General features: G+C 45.8%; 1 protein-coding gene across 1 annotated transcript in view; it reads left to right on the plus strand.

Moving 5' to 3' along the window:
* Mcc (MCC regulator of Wnt signaling pathway) overlaps positions 1 to 23,460 on the plus strand; it is a 265,151-nt gene that overhangs the window by 212,199 nt on the left and 29,492 nt on the right. Inside the window, exons 10-13 of the mRNA XM_026380348.2 lie at positions 2,154 to 2,294; positions 4,413 to 4,516; positions 8,273 to 8,456; positions 19,687 to 19,921. Coding sequence (XP_026236133.1) covers positions 2,154 to 2,294; positions 4,413 to 4,516; positions 8,273 to 8,456; positions 19,687 to 19,921 — 664 coding nt within the window. The remainder of the gene's footprint in view (positions 1 to 2,153; positions 2,295 to 4,412; positions 4,517 to 8,272; positions 8,457 to 19,686; positions 19,922 to 23,460) is intronic.

The following is a 23,460-nucleotide window of genomic DNA, read 5'->3' on the forward strand; positions in this document are numbered from 1 at the left end:
ACTGGAAAGAAATTGGCTGGAATTTCAGTCCAAAGAACAGTGGAACTGAACTAGGGTGAGAAGAAGGAGGAATTGCATGAAATAAGGTGGTCATGAAGCAAGGACGAACTTGAATGTGGATTTTGAGGGCACTGACAAATTTTATAACTTAAGCGATGTGTTACTGGAGGTTATTAGATTAAATTTTAAAATGGGAAGAACGAGACCTGATTTACATTTTGAAAGATCATTCAGAAATGAAGAATGGAAAGGGTAGAGAAGATCCGAAGTAAAGAGATGATGGCAGTGGACCAGGGTGTCCGCAGTGGGCACTGGGCTCAGGATATGTAAAATCAGTGGAGACCCCAGCTGGATTAGGTCTGGGTGTAAGAGAAAGGTTGGTCTCAAAGATGTATGGTCTTATACTTGGTCTCAAAGATCTTTCTTGGGTGTCTAGCTTGTACTGTTGGGTAAATGGTGGTAGCATTTACTGAGATGGAGAAGATGGGAGGAAAGACAAAGTTTGGGGAAAATCAAGAATTCCCTGTTGGAATATTAAATTGGAGGTGGCATGTGACCCCTAGCTGGAGATATGGCAGGTAGCTAGATATGTGGGACTGATACTCAGGAGTTTGGGCTAGAGAAGTTTGCAAACCCTAGGAACAGAAATGCTTCTTAAAGTCAAGAACTAAAAAAAAATCAACCTGAGGGTGAAAGTGTTAAGGAGACAGCCCTGAATGAACCCTAAAGGAGCACCAATAGACTGAGCCCTAAAGGAGCACCAATAGACTGAGCCCTAAAGGAGCACCAATAGACTGAGCCCTAAAGGAGCGCCAACTTGCAGAGCTTTTCCTGGGAATAAGGAGGCTAAGAAATGGCCTCTGAGACAGGATGAAACCAGCAGAGGCGCCATGACCTCAGTGAGAAAGGCATTCTAAGAAGGAGCATTTGGGGTTTGGCCACATGGAACTCTGTGGGCTGCGTAAATGGCTTCATCTAATTAGCAGGGACTGAATGTACACTGGAGTCATAAACAAGAGAGCACAGATTATTTCAAGAAGTCTTAACGTGAACAGGGGCAGAAGAGTTTGTTCTTGTCACACCCTACCTTGAATTGACCTTGGAGTTGCCAGAGCCCAACAGCTCTTACTTATGCGCTCACCAGAAGTCTCCTCTGTGGACATGTGTCCCATATTCTGCTCTCAGATCTGTGGTTCTAAGATTTATCCTGGAAGCCAGTGGTTTCCATATCCCTAAACACTGCAAGAGTCACGTGCATTTTGTGGGTGTCTAACCCAATGTCTCCTTAAGACTTAGTGCTAAGAGCATTATGTGGCATTTTTATGGAAAATGAATCATCATACCTAGAAAATACATGTCCTAGGAAATGGAGAAACTGAAGATTCGGTGTTTTTTGTTTGTTTTCTGATATCACTACAAACTCATTTGTTCTGCATTAGAGCTCTGAATCTAAGAAAACTTCAGGCTCTCACTGCTGACCCTACCAAGAGTTAAGAGTTGCTGGACCTCCAACCTGGAAGGAGCTTTGGACACCATCCACAGTTCTGGCCTATTTCCTACTTAGGGACCCTCAAGTGCAGTTTCTTGTTCACTCACCAAGTTCATCTTTTGCTTCTGCTGTAGCATATGTGCTTGAGAGCATGGGATCTGGAACTAGACTAACTGGTTCAAATCCCAGGGCAGGGTGCTAAGCTTTCTGTGCCTTCATCTCCTCATCAAAGAAATGGGGATAACAATACTTAATCCAACAGGCCCCTGGGATCAGGATTGAGCAAAGACTCAGCAAATAGTAACCATGACTGCAGTTCATTCGTCCTGTGTAGGGTGATGGTGAAGCATACCAGCTGCTCTGGTGATGTCCTTGAGGTCACACATCTGTTGCCTTCTTAAAATCCCTAGAGTCTCATACAGTACCTGGCACGTGAATAGCACAGCAGTGTGGGAAATAACTAGGGGCTTGCTTTTTATTCTTAATCCATACAGAATTTAGTGGTTCTTCTATGTAGAGTCATTTCCTTGATTATTCTGTGTCCATTACATTTGCTAAAACAAATCTTAACACTCATTTCTGGCCTGCATATAAATGAGACAACTAGAATGTTGACAAGTTAATTACAGTCCCAGCGTGAAAGTGATTTTTCTTTGTTTCGTAGCCGAATTGAACACCTCAAATCCCAGAATGATCTTCTGACCATAACCCTGGAGGAGTGCAAAAGCAACGCAGAGAGGATGAGCATGCTGGTGGGGAAGTACGAGTCCAACGCCACGGCGCTGAGGCTGGCCTTGCAGTACAGGTGGGGGAACAGGAGGCGGGAAGACATGTGATATTTTTGTGGCCACCTTAATTTGGAGATGCATTCATAGTAACCTTCTGCATAAAAGTAGAAACCCAGCTTTTAGAAGGTGTAACTAACTCAGGGGTTGAACCAGCAAATATTAGCATGGTATTGAAAATCAGTTATCACCTCTGAGCAATTGAGACAGTGAGGGTAATGGATATGGTATTAGTAAGCAGGTATGTTTCTACCAGCATATGCAACCTAGGTATCACTCATTCAAGTAATGTCACTCAAAATATCAGTTTTTGCATTACATATTGACTTGTTCTTCCTGGTCTTTTCATATTCACATATATTATACATTTTTTTGCAAATTGAGTGTGCTCTATTTCCCCAGATTGTCATAGGGTTTTTAAACTTTTTTTGTTTTATTTTATGGTACTTGGGGTAGAACCCAGGAACACTCCATCACTAAGCTCCATCCCCAGCCCTTTTTAAATTTTGAGACAAGATCTCACTTTGTTGCTGAGTATCTTGCTAAGTAACTGAGGCTAGCCTTGAACTTGTGATCCTCCTGCGTCAGCCTCTGGGGTTGTAGGCATGCGTCCCCACACCCATCCCTCCTGCAACAAGTCAGCAGAGGTTGTTCTCTACCTGCAGTCTGCCTTTGATCAAAAGGGACTTCCCTCCCATTAGCACATCCTCATAGATGAAGAGCTAGCACCTCTGTCCTGAAATATGGACTGTCCTGCATGGAGGAACTTCCAGCACCTCCAGCTAGTGTTTTGGCCCTTATTCTTACTTGTTGGTAAAGAATCATGAAAGTAAAGACAATCAAAAACAGATGGCCTCTCAACTACATGTTCACTAAAGCAACATTTACCCTATTCTGCTTGGGGAAGCTAATTAGTTATTTGCTTAAGGAGGAGATCTTGCTCCTGAGGGCCTCTTGTCTGTGTTGTGTACATGCGTGGCCTCCTGTCTGCATGTGGTCCCCTCTGTGTCTCAGGCTAAGGGACAGGGGCTGTCCTTTGACTGGTGTTCCTTCCCCTAGAAAGCCAGACTCCAACTCTATGAGAAAGCTTCTGAAAGCCTGAGAGTGTTTGTGAGGCAGTTTTACAAGTACCTAGTAGAACTTTCTGTTTCAGTGGAAAGGTATGTTCTCCCTCTGTGCTGAACGGTATGGTAACCTTGAGCCACGTGTGTCTATTGAGCATATGGAAAGTGGCTACTGCACTAAAGGGACTGAATTTATCTTTTCATTCAACTTCAAAAATGTTTAAAGAGTTGCATGTAGCTAGTGGATGTTATAAGCTGCAGGTCTGTGTCAAAATCATCTTCTCAGGGGGTTTTATATTAGTTATTGGTTGTCACATGACTGATTATCATGTCACAGTCTTGAGGGTTAGGAATCCTGGAGTGGCTTAGCTGGGTCATTCTGGGCCAGGGTCTCCACGGAGGTTCTGGGTGGGCTGTCAGCCGACACTGCATCTTCTGAAATCTTAACTGGGGCTGCAGTTTTGCTTCTGGGAAGGCTCCCGCATGGCTATCACATGGAGGGCTCAGTTCTTCCCTGGCTCTTAGCTGGAAGCCATAGTTCCTTACGACAAGGGCCTCTCCAGAACACTGCTTGAGAGTGGTCAAGACATGGCAGCTGCCTCCTCTGGAGAGGATGATCTGAGAGAAAAAAGGAAATAAGAGAGGGGAACCAAGATGGAACCCACAGTGTTTTTAAGAACCTAATCGTAGGAGTGACATCATTTCTTCTACTTCTCTAAAGTCACATAGACCAACAGTGGTCCAATAGGGAAAGGAGCAGCACCAGGGTATGTATACCAGGATGGGGGGACCCCCTTGGAGGCTGACCTCCTCAGGTATATCACATGTCCCTCTTAGCTGATCATCAACGGGACAACCAAATTGCTTCTCTTGTATTTTTCTAGAACCGAGTTGAAAAATTAGAATAGGGCCGCAATACAGAGCAAGCCACTGACTTTGTCCAGGGAATCTGAGTGGTCTTCTCACTCATGAGGATAGTGAGGCTGAGACAGATCCTGAAAATGTAGCTGGCATTGAATGTGCTCCCCAGTCCCCACGAGAGCTGAGGACGGACGTCATGTGCTTCCATTTCAGTGAGCAGTGCATAGAAGCCTATGAACTCCTCCTGGCATTGGCTGAGAGTGAGCAGAGCCTCATCCTGGGGCAGTTCCGAGCAGCTGGCGTGGGCTCCTCCCCCGGTAAGTATCCCGAGTCCCACCGGCCCTCTTCCCTGTCTCCTCTCCCAGCCTCTTGTGCTCGTCCGCCCCCCTTCTCAGCTGCTGGCATTGAGTCATCTCCCAGCAACACAAACTCGTTTGTCAAGTGTGTTTTTCGTTTTTCCTCATGACTGAGTGGGTAAATTGTTTATGTTGAATGCAGCAAGAACTGGAGTGGAAACAGAATTACAGACAAGTTAAAACAAACAAGCCCTCTTAGGAAACATATTCTCCTGAGCTGACAGTAGGACCAGATGGAGCCAGAGACCCACACTAGTGATTAAAGAGACCAACACACCGACACACCGTGATGCTACTTGTGGAGGGTCCCCCTGCTGCTGTGGCCTTTGTCTTGTCTTACTGCTTTTATTGGCTGTGCTTGATCCCTAAGAATCTTTCTTCTAGTAGTTTTGGAGGGTGGGTTTCCTCTACCATTTCTCCAGGTGTCTTATGAATGCAGAGGAGTAGTTTCACACCTGCCGTCACCGGCTTTGCAGAATGTGCACTCCACCAGCCCAGTCTGAGTAGGAGTGCAGGTGTGTGCTCACCCTCTTGCTTCCCTGCCACCTCTTCTTGCCCCCACCCCAGGACTCAGGTGTCTTTTTGGCCTGATTTGTAGAAGGCGAATGTAATTAAAAACCATGCAAGTGTGGCATCCTAGGCTCAACAGAATTTGCTAGACTTGGCCCCAGATGGTGGCTCTGAGGCCTGCTCTGGTATGAGGAGGACCACAGTGGATATAGAGAAGAGAGACCAAGGGGCAGGGCTCCCACCCCCTCTGTGCAGAACGGGGGCCTGGACATGACCTTGCTTACAGTTCTTTGGAAAGGCATTGGCAAGTCCATGAAGCCAAAGTGACCAGGTCAATCTTGAGTCATGGGTGGGTAGTAGGAGCAGGCTAGACGGCCCCAGGCCATCTGTCACAGGCTGGCTTGGAGCTGTGAGCTCAGGGGCCCACAGCTCTTCAAGGGCTGTGTCCTTCCATGAGGGCCTGTCCTTTCAGGATCCCCCTTACAAAGAACCTTCTAAATGCCCCCACTGTCCTCGCCAGCTCCTTTGCCTGCCTGGGGTCTAGCTTTTGCAGTGAATACTCAACATATTTTTGCTCCTTTGGTTATAACATGCACAGGAATCTGAATCAAATCTGGAGGAAGGGAAACAATCTGGGCGTTAATTTCCTGCTTCATATCTACATTACCCCACAATGGAGCAGGCCTTCATTTGTATGAATGGCCATCCTCGACTCCTCCCCCCGAATATTTTTTCTTTCTTTCTTTCTTTTGTTAATATTACCAATCTCAGCCTAGAAGTAGAAACTCTGCCAACATTTCCATTAGAAACCTCATTTCTTAGGGTCCTTTAGTTGAGTCATAAAACTTTATTCCTCATATGAAACAGATCCTAAAATGATCTTGATCTTGGCCTGCTGTCAGTCGTGTGTGGTGTGTGTGTGTGTGTGTGTGTGGAAAAAATGATCAATTAAGGAGAAAACAAATCAACCATCTTAATTCTAGCTTGTGTCAGAGCAGTGTTTTAACCTGTTCCGTCCTTTAAAGACACCTTTTACCTACTGAGTACAGTTACATGGAGCTGAAATGGCTTCAATAAACCTGCATTTAAAAGATTTAAAATCAATCTTAAAAATGCTTTGGATTTACTGGGTGGCTCATCTATGTATTTATAAGACGCCACCTGTCATTAATCTCATGCCTACTTCAGAACCGAATTCAAATAGCAGTCAGCTGGTGAGATGTCTGTAAAGTGTCTTTGTGAAAAGAAAAAGGGCATGCAGGTTGTGGGAGGAAAGTCCAGGGAGCCGTAGATGTGGGATGCACCCCACTTCTTCACCACTCTCCGTAGCACTAAGGGTGTCTTCATATTTAGCAGCCACCCCATTAAATCTCACTCTATCCCGCTGACAACGGCACAGATCTGTCACTGTGCCCCACCAGGCCATCTAAGCAAGAGCTGGTCTGTGACATTTACCCACAGTATCAATTATTGCGATGGTGTTCTTTGTTTCTTCTTGACTTCACAAGCACTCATTACGTTCATTCTAGATGATTTAGATCAGTGGTTTTCGAACTGTGACCTAGGATGCTGGAAGGGTTTCTTTGGGCCTCAGCAGTGGCTTCAAAGGGTAAGAAGCTGAGTGTACCTCGGCCATCCATACCCACTTTACCCAGTTCCACATTTATCATTCTGTTCAGTTCAGCATGCAAAATTTAATGATTTCATTTGAAAATATTTGGAAAAATGTGCTCTATAGGTAGCCAGTGATTGGCATTTTTGGCTGGCATTTCTTTTTCTTTTTAAGTCTTTATTTTTTAGGGCAGTTTTAGTTTCACAGCAAAATTGAGAGGAAGGTACAGAGAGGTCCCACCTAGCCCTTGCACCTGCACATGGAAGGCCTCTGCCATTATAGTGATAATGCTCCCACCAGAGCCATGCATTCGTCATACTTGACCCTAAGTTGACACATCATTATCATCCAAAGTCTGGAATTTACATTAGGGTTCACTCTTGGGGTTATACCTTCTATGGGTCTGGACAAATGTGTAATGCAATGTGTCTACCATTGTAATACTGGAAAGAGTAGTTTCACTGTGCTCTACCTATTCCTTCCTCCCTCTCCACTTTCATCCTCCCAACCCTTGGCAACTACTGATCTTTTTTTTCATACATTTTTATTTGTAGATGGGCACAATACCTTTAATTTATTTTTTATATGGTGCTGAGGATCCAACCCAGCACCTCATACATGCGAGGCAAGTGCTCTACCACTGAGCCCCAACCCCAGCCCCAACCACTGATCTTTTTAATGTCTCTTGTTTTAACTATGTTTAAAACAAGAAAAATGTGAACATCCTAGGTTGGGACATCACTGCCTGACTCTGTGCTGGTGCCCACCAGGCTCCATTTCCTGCTCCAGCCTCGACTCCTGGCTCCTGGAGGCATTTGAGTGGGCCGCTTGTTACCAAGCAGCGAAGGTCAGGGATAGCATGAGCACGGAAAATCTGAAGTTCTCATTTGAACCGTTAGCTTGGTCTCTTTTGCCCTATATCAATCATTTTTTTTAATATATATTATTTTAGTTGTAGATGGACATAATACCTTCATTTTATTTATTTATGTGGTGCTGAGGATTGAACCCAGTGCCTCACACGTGCCAGGCAAGTGCTTTGCCACTGAGCCCCAGCCCCAGCCCCCCCCAACCACATCAATCCCTTTTTTTAAAAATACCTTTATTTTATTTGTTTTTATTTTTATGTGGTGCTGAGATTTGAACCCAATGCCTCACACATTCTCGGCGAGCGCTCTACTGCTGAGCCACAACCTCAGCCCTACGTCAGTCTCTTAACTGAAGTTGTTGACACAGAGAGATGGCAGTTTTGCCTCCGTTTCTCCCTGCTGTCATTCACAAAGATCCCATGCACAGTGGCCTTGTGCCTGAGTGGGAGGAGAAGCCAGGAGCCTGGATGAACAGAGCACATGAGAGCTGGAAACTGACCTTGGAGATCACATTCGTCCCTGAGGATAGTGGAGCCCAGAGCAGAGAAATGCCTTCCCAAACACGGGGTCAGAGCCAGGCCCAGAACACAAGTCTCCTCACTGAAGGGCCACTGCCAGTTGCTCCCCAGTGTGCCACCTCTGCTGAGTCACTGAGACATGTTTATGCAGGCTTGTTCCCTCTTTCAGGCCCACCTTGATTAATCCATTGGCTTTTCTGTGATGTAGGCGACCAGTCAGGGGATGAAAACATCACTCAGATGCTCAAACGAGCCCACGACTGCAGGAAGACAGCCGAGAACGCCGCCAAGGCCCTGCTCATGAAGCTGGACGGCAGCTGCGGGGGAGCCTTCGCTGTGGCCGGCTGCAGCGTGCAGCCCTGGGAGAGCCTGTCATCCAACAGCCACACCAGGTACTGGGTGGCCTCCCTGTCCCCGGAGGGACCTCTTTTTTCCTCACTGGGCTTGACACATAGTTGGCTTGAGTCAGGCAGAATTCCTTTCAGGCTGTGACCAGCTCCATCCAAGGAGTCCGAGGCACAGAGCAAGTGGTGGAGGGGCTGGGCACGTGGGTCAGTGGTAGAGCACATTCCTGGCCTGTGTGAAGCCCTGGGTTTGATCCCCAGCACTGCAAAAAGAAAAAATAAAACAAATTTTTAAAAAGGAGAATGGAGAACTAGAAAGTGGCCTTGTTTGGCTCACATGGAAATTGAATTCAAGAGAAAAAGGGTGATTTGCTCCAGAATGTGGTAAAGATGGAACATAAATCTACATTTCTGTCTGATGCTGTTTTTCCTGTACTACTCTGTTCTTCATTTCCTTGTAATTCTTGATTTCTTGGCACCTGGAGTGGCGAAGGACTGCCTGCTACAGTCATTGGGAATCCCAGGCCCAGCCCACTTCTCCCAGTTCCATACTCCACTCCCCTTTCCTCCTGTACCTCTGTGCTTTATAAGCTCTTCTCAGGCAAGAGCCTCTCCTGTCCTTTCTTTTGCCTCTTAGAGTGATGCCACGTTCCTGGCACGTGCTTAGCAAGCTCTTAATCATGAACCTGAGGTCAAGTTCCCCATCTCAATCTAGAGAACTAAAGTGGGTACTTGAAAAAGATGAGGAGAGCCGTGAAGACCTCGCGAAATATAATTTGCTGAAGCTCTTTGATCCCTTTGGATGGGGGATGGGGATTCAGAATGAAACCTTTCCCAGTTATCATTTCTTGCCATCAAAGCCCTAAATTCCTTCCCTTCATACACTAGTTCTCAGTCTAAAAGGCACTTTGTCAGAGATTCTAATGGAATTTCCAAGTCATGAAAGACAAGGGTACTCCATTACAGATGAGAAAACCTTGGCCCAGAGCCCTGTAAGCGACTTGCCTAAGGTCACATGGCTGCCCAGAGGGAGATCCAGGACTTTGATGTCAAGCTTACCGTTCCTCCCCCTGCACCACACTGGATCTCATAACACTCCTGGACAGTGTCCTTGCATGCCAAATGACCAGAATCACTTAAGGGTAGATGGAATCTTAAAAGCCCAAGGAGAAATGCTGGTGTTTTCTCGGTACCTGAAAGCAGTGTAATGCTCTCATCTCTTTCCCACTGGCAGGACCCAGCCGAGCGCCTCATTTACCTGTATTGGACCCGCATCCACAAGAGGCCACAGTCCTAATACTGAACTTGGCCAGGTGTCCACAGACACAAGGGGATTTATTTCCTCTCAACTCCAGCAACAGTTGTCTTAATTCAGTGAAACACAGATCATATTTTTTTTTCCTGGAAACCATATTCTTCTGCTTAAACACAGAAAGCAGATGCTTCTTAATGACTTCTCCAGAGTGTATAATCCATAATTTCCATGTTCGTTTAGATAGAGATGTAGTCCTCATGTTGTCAGTGAGGCTGTTCTGTTGAATTAGTGAATTGGGTTGACAGGAAAGTACACCGTTTTGGTAGCTTATGAGGTTTGTGCGTTTTCTCATATTTCCCCATCCCCTAATATAATTTTATTGTTTTAATATGAGTCAGAGACCATTTCAGAGTCAGAAGTGCAGTTCTCTCACCATCTGTTAATGGAGATCCCGGTTTTAAGTATTTGGTAGAAGAAATGGTTTATGGAATAGATGAGCCCTTGATTTTTGACAACATTTTCTCAGAGAAACTTAATCTTTGGCAGTAGACTTCTAGAGGCTGAGATAAATTCAGAACACAGAATCTCTATATTTAAAGATGACCTCACAAAAGTATGACCCGGTCTCAACTGGGTCTTCCATCTTAGCTCTGATTCCACACGGTTCTTAAAAATTCCCTCTCCTGCTCACCTCAGGGCAACTCAGAGAAGAGGATACAGGAGAACCACACACAGGACATTCACATGGCACCCCGCATTCACAGAACCTGACACAACCGCAATATTTCATGTTAAACATGGGTGCAGGGTGAAGTTCCCAACCACCAGCTCTCTTTCACACGTTCAGTAATCCCAGCAATCTTATTTGTAATTCTTGCCTTTCTGACTTAGACATTCCCCATGTTAAGTTATGGAAAAAAAAGAAAAAAGTATTCTATTATAGTGCATTATGTGTCCCAGTAAATCACCTTTTCTCCCACTGTAACCAGCTGGCAGAGACCATCCAGTCAGAGAGTCCATGCACTGTTACCCACCGTCTCAGGAAAAGAGTGCTATGTGTCAGGCCTCTGGCACACACAGTCAGCACCTGAGGGCAGGAGGGAGGCTCCTTTTAGGAAGGAGCAGCAAAGGGGTAGTTTACCAGCAAGGAGAATAAAACTCAGTTGGCTCTGTTGATAGAAGCCCAGGGACATTGCTATTTGCTATTTTTTTTTTAATATAGCAACTGCTTCATCAGAAACATAATTGTCTTTGTGGTCAGAGTAACTAGGTAATGTTGATTGCCTGGGCAATTTTGTTAACATGTCACAGCAAAGAGGCAAATGGGCTAAATTGTTAGGAAGTTGAAATGGGGTTTTCAATCAAGCCTACCTTTGCGTGAAGCATTGCAGTTCCAGCTCATAATATGGAAGTGTTGTCACTGACCTAAATCCACAAAAGGATAAGCAACCAAGACAGACAGAACCAAGCAAGCCTACTCTCACAGAGGCTGGAATTGAGTCTTAGCACTTGGTGGGGGCCAGGCTGAGCCATGTGCGACGGGTGACTGCGACCTCGTATGAGCCTCTGTGTACCTGCGTGCAGCTGGGGTACTGCCTGGCTGGTCATTCCTACTGGAGCATTATCCCCTAATTATAATGGAAGGTAACAGGCCTCCAGAGAGGCCAGCCCTCTCCCTCTAATCTGGTCTGGATTAAGGTAAAGTTGCACTGGGGCAGAAAGAGCAGTTGAGGACAGTAGATTTATGTCAAATGAAAAGGTGAATAGCTTCAAATAGTCATCTAATTAGGATAGGTCTCTGCCACCCCCATCAGTAAGCTTCAGGGAATTTGATTGGGACTAGATCTGACTATTGTAACATCACCTTTACTAAAAAGGAAGTAGTTTCCCATCTAAGTATCAAGGGCATCCACCCAAAATTCCAGAGATTAATACTTTGTAGTGATGGTAAGATCTCTACCCGAGATATGTTCCTTGACATGACTGGGTGGTGATCAACTCTCCTGCTCAGATGTCTTTGTCACTTTTTGAGAATATGGTAGAGACATGAAATATGCTTCTTTTATTTTTTTTAAAGACTTAACTTCCCAATTTCAAAATAACTGTAGGCATATCATCAAAATAAATAATTAAACTCCAACATTACAAAATGCATAGTACACAAAGTAAAAGTTCTCCATGCTAGGACCCTCACTGGAAAGGACAGTTTGGAGTGTAGGCCCACATACTTAACTGCATTTTTTTTTATTAGTTAAGACCCTGATGGGCTGGGGATGTGGCTCAAGAGGTAACGTGCTTGCCTGGCATGCGTGGGGCGCTGGATTCGATCCTCAGCACCACATAAAAATAAAATAAAGGTGTTGTGCCCACTGAAAACTGAAAAATAAATATTAAAAAAAATTCTCGCTCTCTCTCTCTGTCTCTCTCTCTCTCCCTCTCCCTCCCCCTCCCTCCCTCCCTCCCTCTCCTCTCTCCTCTCTCCTCTCTCTCTTAAAAAAAAAAAAAAAAAAAAAGACCCTGAGTTGCCAAGGACAGAAATGTGCCCAAATAGCTTAAACAGAAAGGGATCTCCCTGGAAAGAGATCAGGTCTTCTATGCACAAGTTGCATACCTGAGCAGAAGGCAGCGGGTAGAGGCTTACAATACACCCAAACAGCAGCAGCACCAGGCTCCTCCACATCCAGCCTGTGTGGCCCCCGCACATGACTGAGTTCTCTTCACTGCAAGCAGCCTTTTCCAGGGGACAGAACCAGCACAACGCCTTCATTTATACATGAGGCTGACAGGTTTCATGGGCAACAAGTAAGAGAAATCCCAAATGGAATGATAATGGCCAAATTACATTGTATGCATGCGTGAATATATACCAATGAATGCCACCATTGTGTACAATTGTAAGGCAGTGATTTAAAAAAAAAAAAAAAAACATGGGGGATAACAGTGGCCATAGCAGAGTGAGGTTATAGCCATTCCCACAGGTGTCGTGGGTGAAGAAGGAAAGGAGAGAATCTCAACAGAAGAGCTTGTGGACCAAATCTGGTATCGTTAAAAATATACTGTCCATAAAAACATGACAACATCTAATTTTTAACCTCACAGGGATCCTATTGTGCACTGTCTTGAAACATGCTTCCCCCTAAGCGTTATATTCTCAGACATTTTGGCATATGCATCATGCTCCTCAGTAGTGCATGGTTTTCCATCGGATGACATACCATTGTGTACTTCAACAGATTCCTCTTGTGGGATGTTTGTATCCAGTTTTCCACTATTGCAGACATTGCTGCAGCCACTGTCCTTGTCCTTATGCTTGTCCCTCTTGTGCAGTTTCTGTGGGACCAGTTCTAAGATCAATCAGTGGACTCAGAAATGATTAATGTTTTCAATGTCAAATAGCCCTCCCTACATAATCCAGTTATTCTTCTACAGCCAGCGTATGGGCCTCGCCCTCCACACCTTTTCGAACACTGCATGGTGTGGCGTACATGTTCTCAGTTTGGCCGTCAGGTGTGTATGGTGTCTATCTTGGTTTATTATCCTTGACCAAATCAGGAACGGGTTAGTATTTGTTTAGAGATGCCTTGTTTCCAACGCCATTATAATGGCACCTTTAAAAATGAATACGCAGAATTTATCTCCTAAACGTCTCTGCTTCCTATTTTGACTTCCACCGTCAACTAAGTTTTGCAGTAGCTTTCTGGACCCAGGCAGTTTCTGAAGACTTTATCTGACTGCATATTCTTTCATACCCATATTTTGCAAGACAATTTATTAAGTACTTTACCCTCATTTAACCTCAGTTTCTCATAGAGAATTCTGATAGTCATTCAAGAGCATCCTAGCCTAGGATGCCTGGAATTTTTTAGTGTTTTTAGTCCTTTGCTGCAAAACCTTTTATTATCAAAAAGGGGGGGGGAGGCTGGGGATACCCTCAGCACAACACTAAAAGATAAAGGCAGTTGATGGGGCTCTTCCACTTGGATAAATGAGGCCACCTAGGAGTAGCTTAAGTATCAAGTGACACTGGGACCAACACCCTCCTCCAAATCAATTTCACATGCTCAGCAATGCAGGTGGCTAGGTACATAGCACTTCCTTTCTAAAAATGAGCTGTTCCTTGGTAGAAATTAGATCTCAACCAATGCTAAGTAAGATGCTGATAAAAAGTCCAGGAAAACTTTGTGATTTTTGAGGTAAAAGAAAATGGCTATCCTTCTAGCTTTCTGCCTAGGCAAGCTAAATAAAAATGAATTTTTCATCTGATGAGCTCAGTGGTTAAGCATTCTTAAGTGGTTAAGATAGGGAATCATCTTGAGGACAGAGATGGGACCTGGTACAGAGGGACAGATGAGATGATATTTGATATGGATAGCTAGTTAGAACAGCACTTCCCACAGTGGACAGGGTAGGCACAGGGTGGGTGGTCCCGAGCCGATCAGCTGTGTGTTTCCACTGAGCTGCAGGCCAGCTACACGTGCAGTGGGTGTGCGACATGATCAGATACAGAATGAGCTACCACGACAGGACCTCCAGCAGAGCATCACCAAAAGACACCCATGTATCTGCCTGGCTCCTCAAAAATCAGAGCAAACCACAAGCATGTGCCATCAGTGGAGTTGGGGGTTTCTTCATCTGCAGCCTTCCCCCATCCTGCTCACAGACACCTCCAGCCTCCCACCCTGGAGAAGAGGGATAATGTAGCCTGTAGAAAGTGATTTATTTCCCCTTGACAGCTGAGCTCATCCTGCGTTCCAAGCTGGGAGAGTTAATGGATGACTTAGCCCCCACCCGGCAGCCGACAGCAGGCCCTTGGGAGGCTGCAGTGCCTGTCTGCAGGAGGCCAGAGGAAAGGCCAGTGGCTGCCCCTCCCTTCACCACTGTCATAATCATATTCTGTGGTGGAACATTAAGGGCATAAAGCAGGATTGTAATTAACCTCGCCTGATCTCTCCCCCGTTGGTGTCCTGGAAAGGAAAGAGGGAGGCTGGAGTGGCCCTGGGCTGCGGTGCTTATCTTGAAATTCAACTTTCCTTTGCTTAAGAGCAGTTTAAGGCTGTCAGCTTCCAACAGGGTCAGATCTGTGAACTGAGATCTTTTTTTTTTTTTTAATTCCTTTCTGAAAATTATGCTTATAGCAAAAAGCCTTCTTACTCAACCAGGGATCATCTCCAGCTAGTCTTCCAAGTAGTTTTTTGGGGGAGGGGCAGGTACAGGGGATTGAACCCAGGAACACTTAACCACAGAGCCATATCCCCTGACCCTTATTTATTTTTTCTTTTGAGATAGGGTCTCACTAGGTTGCTTAGGATCTTGCTATGTTGCTGAGGCTGCTGACCTCTTGCAACCCTCCTGCCTCAGCCTCCCAAGTCACTGGGATTACAGGTGTCCACCACACCCAGCTCTCCCAAACAGTTCTAAGTGGTCTTTAAAGTCAATTCCAGTGGAAACTACTTTTCTTCTCAGATGGGGGTTTTCTAGATGGCTGCAATGGCTGACCCCTCGAGGGTCCCTAGGTCTGGGGTGGGTGTTGTGTGACTGTTGGCCCAGCTATCTGGAAAGTGGCCCCATCCCTGCTCCTTGCCTAGAACAAGAGCTTTGTGGCCGCATGAGCTGGTCCTTTTCATGCCTGGGGAAGTGTGAACCATTAGTGTTCCTATTTATTGCAGTGTAGAAAGTTTGTGTAATTCACTCAGGCCTGTGAGGTTAGGAAGGGCCAGAGGAAGAATCTACAGACTGATTTCAGAGATGTGCTGGAAGCCAGCGGCATCCGCCTGAGCAACCTGGGAACATAGTGGCCTCTACCTAGAAAATGTGAGGGTGTCCAGTTACTAGAAGATGCTGGTTTATCCTGTGGGGTAGACAAACTTGAGAACAAAAGTTCTCAGACTTGCATCAGAATCTCTATTAAAACACAGATTGCTGGGCCACCTAGTGGAGTCCCTGACTCTATGGGTCTGAGGCCTGAGGCTTGGGAATGTGTAATCCTGACAAGAACCCAGGCATCACTAATGTGGCCAGCCCAGGGATCCTTCTTGAGGTAGACTGATCTTGCTAAGTGGAAAATCTGACAAAATATCACTCAAGGTCTGCAGAATAATGAAGAGTACTATGACTCTCAGTCCTATTTGAATTTTGCAATTTTTATTTCAAATGAAAGTCTATTGAGGGTGCTTCAAGTATGAAAGGTGTGTTTCTAAAAACAGTAGTAGAAGAAAACAAGGTGTCATGTAAATGGCAGGCACGTGGGGTGTTGGTTATTGTCTGTGTGTTTCTATGCATTTGAAATTTTATAAGATAATTTTCAATGAAAGGAAAGGCTAGAGGTTTAAGTTGATTTGGGGGGCTGAGTCCCAGCTTCACGGGGGAGGAGTTCCTTCCTGAGGGCTCCTTCCAACTAAGTAGAAGAGAAGCCCTGCTATCCCCCAGTGCCTCGCTTTCTAAACCCACCTTGTCTGCAAACATCATGCTCAGCCCCACGGAACGCCTGCTGAACAATGCCAACACCTGAGTTTGCTTTAATTTTCCTGCTCATTCATCTGGGGAAAATGACTGTCTCTCCATGGCAATGCTGACAGCCTGAGGTGAGCTCCTGAGTCCCGCCTGTGCACTGCATACCCACCACAGAGCTGTTTGCAGACAGGGCTTTCCTGTGATGCCCTTGTTTTCTCTTTTGAGGAAGTTCCTCTCATGTGCCGCCTAGCTCCCCAGGGCCCTGCACTATGGGTACTGTATGATCGGTCCTGCTTCTTTGAGCTGTGTGATTTCTTTATGGAACAGCACCCAAGGTGTGGGAAGGTGCTTTCTTCCTTCTCATCCTTTTTAAAAGACAGCTGAAGAAAACAAAATAGTGATCAGTAATGATTATTTTTATCCTTTCCCTGCATTCCCAGCTCACACCCTGCTAGACTTCCACGGTCTCTCCCCAGGACTATTGCAATAGCTTCCTAAGGGCTCTCCCTCTTTCTGCCCTGTCCTCCCTGCATCTCTCCTCAGCATAGAAGCCAGGGGGGTCCTGTTAAAATGTAATAGGTGGATTTTGTCACCACTTCAATAACTTGCATTCTAATTCTAGAGAAAAAGATGCAATCCTTATAAAATCCTATGTGGAACGGTGCGCAGCCTCCTCTCTGACCTCTTCTCCTTCTTCCTTCCCTGGCTGACTTGGCTTGCCACTATCTCATTCCTGCCAGTCAAGTTCAGTGCCGCAGGGCTTTTGCACTTGCTGTGTCCTTTGCCAGCACAGTCTTCCTCTACATATCCCCATAGCTCTCTTTCTTGCCTCCTTTTGGTCCCTTCAGTTGTAACATTGCCCTGCAGACCTTGTTAGATAATGACCCCACCCCACTCTGCCCTCCCCATGTGTCTCTCTCCATTGTTCTCCATTATGCTTCTCACTGCCTGATGTACTGTGTCATTCACACAGTAATCAGTCACATGATTGCTTGTATCCCCTGTTGGAATAGGAGTTCTGCTCAGGCAAGGACTTTTCCAGGGCTTAGGAGGCACTCTGGTATTTCTTGAATAAATGAATGACAGCTACATTTGTTGTGTGCTTACCCTACCCTGGGCACTGTCTAAGCACCTCAGTGATATTTTTTCCTTCCCACATGTCTACGGAGCAGGTACTGTTAATTACTTTCATTTTACTGGTGATGAAATAGGAAATCTACAAAATGTAAGACACCCAGGTCAGGAGTAAAAGCAGCACTTCAGTGTTAGAGCTCTGCAAAGACAGAGAACCAATAGGCAGTGGATCTAGTAGAGTGCTGGAGAGGTGTCAATATGTTATCTGTTTCTACACACACACACACACACACACACACACACACACACACACACGACCATCTGAAGGAATCGACTCATTTGATTATCGGCTGTCAAGTCTGAGGTCTCCAGTTGAGGGTGGAGATACAAGAAAGAGTCCTTGTTGAGTCCTGAGTCTGGAGGCTGTGGGGGCATGATTTCTTCCTTCTTGGGGGGTATCAGTCTTTTAAGGCTTTCACCTGATTGGATGAGGATATTATGGGGACTAATCTTCTTTACTCAGAGACTTATGACTTAAATGTTAATTACATCTAAAATATGCCTTCATAGCACCATCTAGACATGTTTTGCAAGTACCTGGGCGCTGTGGCCCAGCCCCACGGACATTTCCCTCACCTCCCACTGCCCGAGGGGTGGTGTAAGATGGTCAGGTTGGTCTCATTTCATCTCCCAGTGACTTCTTTTCTGTGATGATGGGACAAAAGGAGTGAGGGGCTACACTGAAGGTCTTTGGTACTCAGGAATTAGCTGTCCTGGAAGTTATTCTCTGACTCAAAGGCCACCCGAGCCATAAAGTGGTCTTTTCCTCATGTGGACCCAGGCAGGCTCCAACCCACCTTCTCTTCTCACCCTTCATCTCCCTGGAAGCCTTCTCTGTTTTGAGACAGGGTCTTGCGTAGGCAGGCCTTGAACTCCTGGACTTCAGGGATTCTCCTGCCTCAGCCTCCCATGACACAGGCCACTGCACCCAGCTTTGTCTCCTTCATGTGCAAGAGTGGAATTGCCCTTGATGATTCGGACTCCTCTGCCCATTGCCCTATTCCAGTGCAAGATCCGGAGGGCAGGCTGTGGAGACCTCTCCCTGCTTCTTGCCTGGCTTCTAGCTGCAGGAATCTTGGGAAGAGGACAGAGCTGTGGAATAAGAATCCTTAGCCAAGTGTTACACCACTTTCAGCCCCATGACTCCACCAGCCACTTAATGTCTCTGAGCTTTGGTTTCTAAATCTGTAATAATGGTGATGATAATGCCAGCCTGCCCTGTTTGGTTGAGAATTCAATCTTCCATCTTTTCCAAAACCAGTTCCAAGAGGAGTGAGCCAAGCTTAGGCAGGCCCAGTGCGGGTAGAGAAATTGCTGTGGGTCCAACGGGGCTCAGAAACCTCCAGGACGGCCTAGGTGCAGTGGCTCATTCTGAGCTAATGGAGCCAGCTTGCCACTGCTGGGACAGGCTGGAATCCTCTTGAGCCTCAGTTTTCCTGTGGCCCTTTCCCTTTCTTGGTGATTTGGTCCCTCAGAAACTCTCCTGTGCCAACAAAGGCCCAAGCTTCAGCTGGGTGCACCTACCCAGTTGCTGTGCAACCTGAGCTGCCAAGGGCCACCTGGATTGGACCAAGACCCTCTGTTGGACACTTAAGAATGTGCTGTGGAGAACTAAGTCACCCACTTTGAGCATTGTTCTTGCTATATTATACTCACCTGTTTCAATAGAGGAATAGAGGAATCAATGCAAAACCACCCTTCCTTCCACATTCCACCCCAGGGGACTGCTGCCACTCTGGGATACGTGTGCTTATGAGTGTGTGTGCACACATAGCTATAGATCATGCCATATAGATCATATTCTTCAATCTCTTGTTCCCTTAATGTTATCTCTTACACATGTGCATCTATTTTTATTACATGTAGTTTTCATTCTGTTGCCTCACTTAAAATATCTCTACCATACTCATGGTTATCACCATAATGTCCACATCATTTCTCTCCCTTCTGATGTATAATAATACACTAAACCTTATTTTAGATTATATATGTCAAACAGTTTTGTACATGTGTATCTTTTTGCTTCTATGGGATTATCCTTATAGTTCATTTTTAGAGTTCTACAATGTTACCTCAAAGTATAAACATTTTTATTATTCTTCATACTTATTTCTTGCCTAAAAGGTAGTATCAGTATTCTGTGTCATAAAATATATATTCTTTGTGGTATTGGAGATTGAACCCAGGGGCACTGTACCACTGAGCTATATCCCCGGTCCCTTTTCTTTTTAAGACAGGGTCTAAATTCTCCAGGCTAGCCTTAAATTGTGATCTTCCAGCTTCAGCCTCCCTAGTTGTTGAGGTTACAGGTGTGCACCACCAAATCTGGCTAAAAATACTTCTTTTTTCCACTACCATTCTAGATACTTTGGGGGAGAGGGATGAGAAAAGATCTATTAGTAATGGCTTGGAAATGTGGTGTTTTTCTTTTCTTCTCAGCACAACGAGCTCCACAGCCAGCAGCTGCGACACCGAGTTCACAAAAGAAGATGAGCAAAGGCTGAAGGATTATATCCAGCAGCTCAAGAATGACAGAGCTGCGGTCAAGCTGACCATGTTAGAGCTGGAGAGCATCCACATCGATCCTCTCAGCTATGACGTCAAGCCCCGGGGGGACAGCCAGAGGCTGGACCTGGAGAATGCGGTGCTGATGCAGGAGCTGATGGCCATGAAGGTGTGCTGTGGGGTCAGCCTGCTGCTGGCCTGGTGGGGAGATCACAGGCCTGGGAATGGGGGTGGGGTCAGCAGATTAGAAATCATCCCCATCCATGTTCAGCCTCTTCTCCCCAGAGTAGAGTCAGAACCTTGCTAGTGGACAGTGTGGTTTCCATTTGTCCAGGGGTCATTTGGGCTGGACATTCATGGAGGGGTGGTTACATTCTAGAGGATGCTTTGGGGTGTCTCAGCTGAGCTCTAGAATACTTATTCCTCCAAGAGAAGTCAAGCCAGACATCAACAGGCTAGAATAAGCCTCTGTCCTTTTACAATGGCCTCTAATATCAAGAATGTGTGAAAGTATTTCTTGGGTCACTAAGGCTGATGTTAACTGGAGGCGGGGCCAGACCAGGGTGAGGCCAGGTGCAGAACTTGACTGAGAACCCTGTTTTTTTGACACCCTGGAGACGTGGGTGCAGTGTGAAGCCTGCTCAGACCACAGTGTCTGCAGGGAAGTTTGGCGATGCTGTTTAGGCTAAATATCCTATAAGATCTTGGGCCATTCACCCACTGGCTGAGTTCTCTATCAGCATTTGCAGGGCAGAGGGAGCTTCTGGGAAAACAGCTGCCACTCATTGGTAAGCAGTTAACCTGTGACTCTGCTGACTCACAGAGGTGGGAGCTTGCTTGGGCTGCTCTTGCAGGACCTGGGGCAGCACTGGGCTGAACTGCCAGGTGATCGGGGAGAATTAGAGTCTGGGCGCCATCTCTCTAAACCTGCTTTCCAAACTCTGCTGTTTTGTGAACAGTGGCCTGAATTGCAGAGTCTTGGATTCTACCATGTCCCTGGCCCACAGGCGTTGGGACATGCCATGGGCATTCTCAGGCAAAAGCCAGCTCACAGCTTAGGAACTGGAGGCAGAGAGGGTCACAGCAATGCCACAGAAATAGCCCACAACATTTCTCTACCATGGAGACCAGTATCGTCCCCAGAAAGATTCCCCACTGCCTCTGGAGGGGGGGCAGAGGCTGTCAGTAGTAGTTATCTCAACACACTTGGGCACCCTGCTCAGCAAGTCCTTGCCCTTGGGTGCTGGAACTTGTGTCTGGGAAGACTCTGGGCAGTGGGTACAGATGTGGGGAGCCCACCATTTTGCTCCATGTCCACACTTGCTTGTCTCCTTCCAGCCCCTTGGTTCAGATTCCCTCCCTGGAGAGTTCTCATATCACACTAGCTGATCTCTCCTCTCACTGCCCAGGACCTGGCCTTGGGTCTATAATCACAGTGGCTCCAATTAGGAGCCCCCCCTTTGTGGACACTTGCACCCTGTGGGCATGAGCCACGAGGCCACCCTTCCATTATTTATTCCAAACTTCATATTTCCTTTGGCCATAGACTAAAATTTTCCTTTTTATATTGTGGCCAACATGTGGTGTGACAAATTCAGCGTTATACTGGCCAGGAAAGACATGCTTTTGTGGCATAAAAGCTCTCTGATATTCCTTTTGCTATGTGAAAATAAAATATGCATGATCTTAGAACTTTGCTGAAAGAGTAAAAATTACAGAGAGCTGGGAAGAGACAACCCATAGCCTGAACCTCAGGATGGGGGGTCGTCACTGCCCAAGGCTAAGCATCAGCCCATCGCCTTTTCCCCAGTGTGTTTGCCAATATATACTCATCAGTACAGACTGATGATGTTGTACATGCTCTGTAATCCAGCAGCTTTTGTTAGATTTTTACCATTTTGTTCTAGAATATAACTACAGAGACACTCAAGTTTCTGAGGTTTTGTTTTTTTGGTTTTTTTTTTTTTTACTTCTTGTATATGATTCTTGGTAAATACCTTTTTGCCTCTAGACGATTTATTTGGTCACTTTAAAAATCCGCCCTTCTTTTTTGGATGACCTATGCTTTCTTTGTGACCCCTACTCCTTTATTCCATGAATCATTTGAAATATTAGTTTTTCATATTCTGTTACTTCTGCTTCTGTGAATGCCAGCTCTCACTTCTGTTGTGTCTGCTGATTCTCCCTCTTTGTGCTTCATTCTCATTTCCTGTGATGGGAGGTAGAGAACATGTGTACAGGCTCATCTGTGGACATCCTGTCACCGGGGGTCCTGTGGGCCCTGGGTTGTTGCTGTCCCTGCAAAATAGTTCTGTTTAGATCAGTGAGACCTGTGGGTTTCAGAGGTTTATTGCTAGTTTGGGGTGCATTCTTGGCTTAAGATTTCTTCTACCACACATACATATGACACAAGTTTGAGGTTTTGATTCCTCAAAAGGGCCTTTTCTTTCTTTATTCTCCCATAGCTTGAGATATGACAATTTTTTTAACCAAATTGCCAGAAAGGAAGTTTTCTAGACTCTTATTTTGGACAATACTTTGAGAGTCCCAGAGTCACAGACCTACCCTTGCATAGATGATAAGATCCCAGATGGCAGGGCCTGCAGACCTGCCTCATACCTCTGTCCACCTTGCTGGACTTCTCTCTTCATCTATGGACCTATGGGTTTTCCTTCTCTTCTTTCTAACTTGCATTTATGTTTGAGTGAATGTGCACATTAGCTCGATATGCAGTGTTACTAGAACCTTCACAATCCTGCTTCTGATGGGAAAAGATGAGAAGGTTTCTGGGATGGAAATACTCTTCATTCTGATTTTTATGCCTGGTCTTCCAGGAAAAACAAAATGGCCTGTTCTTCTGAGCTCATTAATAATTGGCTTGTTCTTCTGAACTCATTAATTCTGAGCTCTCCTGTATCCCCGAGAAGGCTTTAAACTACCTTGAAGGGTAAAAACATGTACCCAGGAGAGCATACCAGTTCATTACCATCAGGGGCAGCCAGAACCAAAGGCCTTGGTGAGTCCATCTTAAGGCAGCCCAGCTTTCTGCAGAGCCCTTTTGAGCAAGGAATCATAGAAATAAACCATTGGGGAAGCTAGGCTGATGGTCACACAGTGGTGACCCACCCTTGAGTAGAGGTGAAGGGCCACGGTCATGATCAGGCACATCTTGAAGCAGGGGGGAAACAGCAGAACTTAGTGTTGATGAGCCTGGGCTCTGAGCCCAACAGCCTGGGTTCCAACTCTGGCTTTCCAGCTGTCCAGAGCCATGGGCCTGTGAATGTCCCTCTGCATGCCTCAGTTTCCCATTCACAAATGAAAATGGTTATAGTACTTATCTTGGATTGGGAGGAATAAATGAATTACTTCTTGTGAACCCTTAAAACAGTATTATGTGCTCAATAGAGGCTGGTGGTCCAAAGTTAGTGTTGTCCCATTTGGGATTCACTTCTTACTCTCTATAGGAAACAACCATTTGAATCCTTTAAGATTCTCTTAGAAGTTATCTAGTGGGGGTGAGCTTAGTGGTAGGTTGTGTGCCTAGCATGCACAAGGCTACTCTAGGTCTAATCACCAGCACTGGAAGAGAAGTTATCTGAAGAGAAATCCCATATAAAGGACTCCATTCCTATTGCTTTCACTGGAGCCTTCAGAAGTAGTCAAGAGCTAGAGGATGCTGTTGTGATGGGAGTCCTCCACCTGCATGGC

The sequence above is a fragment of the Urocitellus parryii genome, chromosome 1 (genome assembly GCF_045843805.1).
Source record: "Urocitellus parryii isolate mUroPar1 chromosome 1, mUroPar1.hap1, whole genome shotgun sequence".
In the NCBI taxonomy this organism is placed as follows: Eukaryota; Metazoa; Chordata; class Mammalia; order Rodentia; family Sciuridae; genus Urocitellus; species Urocitellus parryii.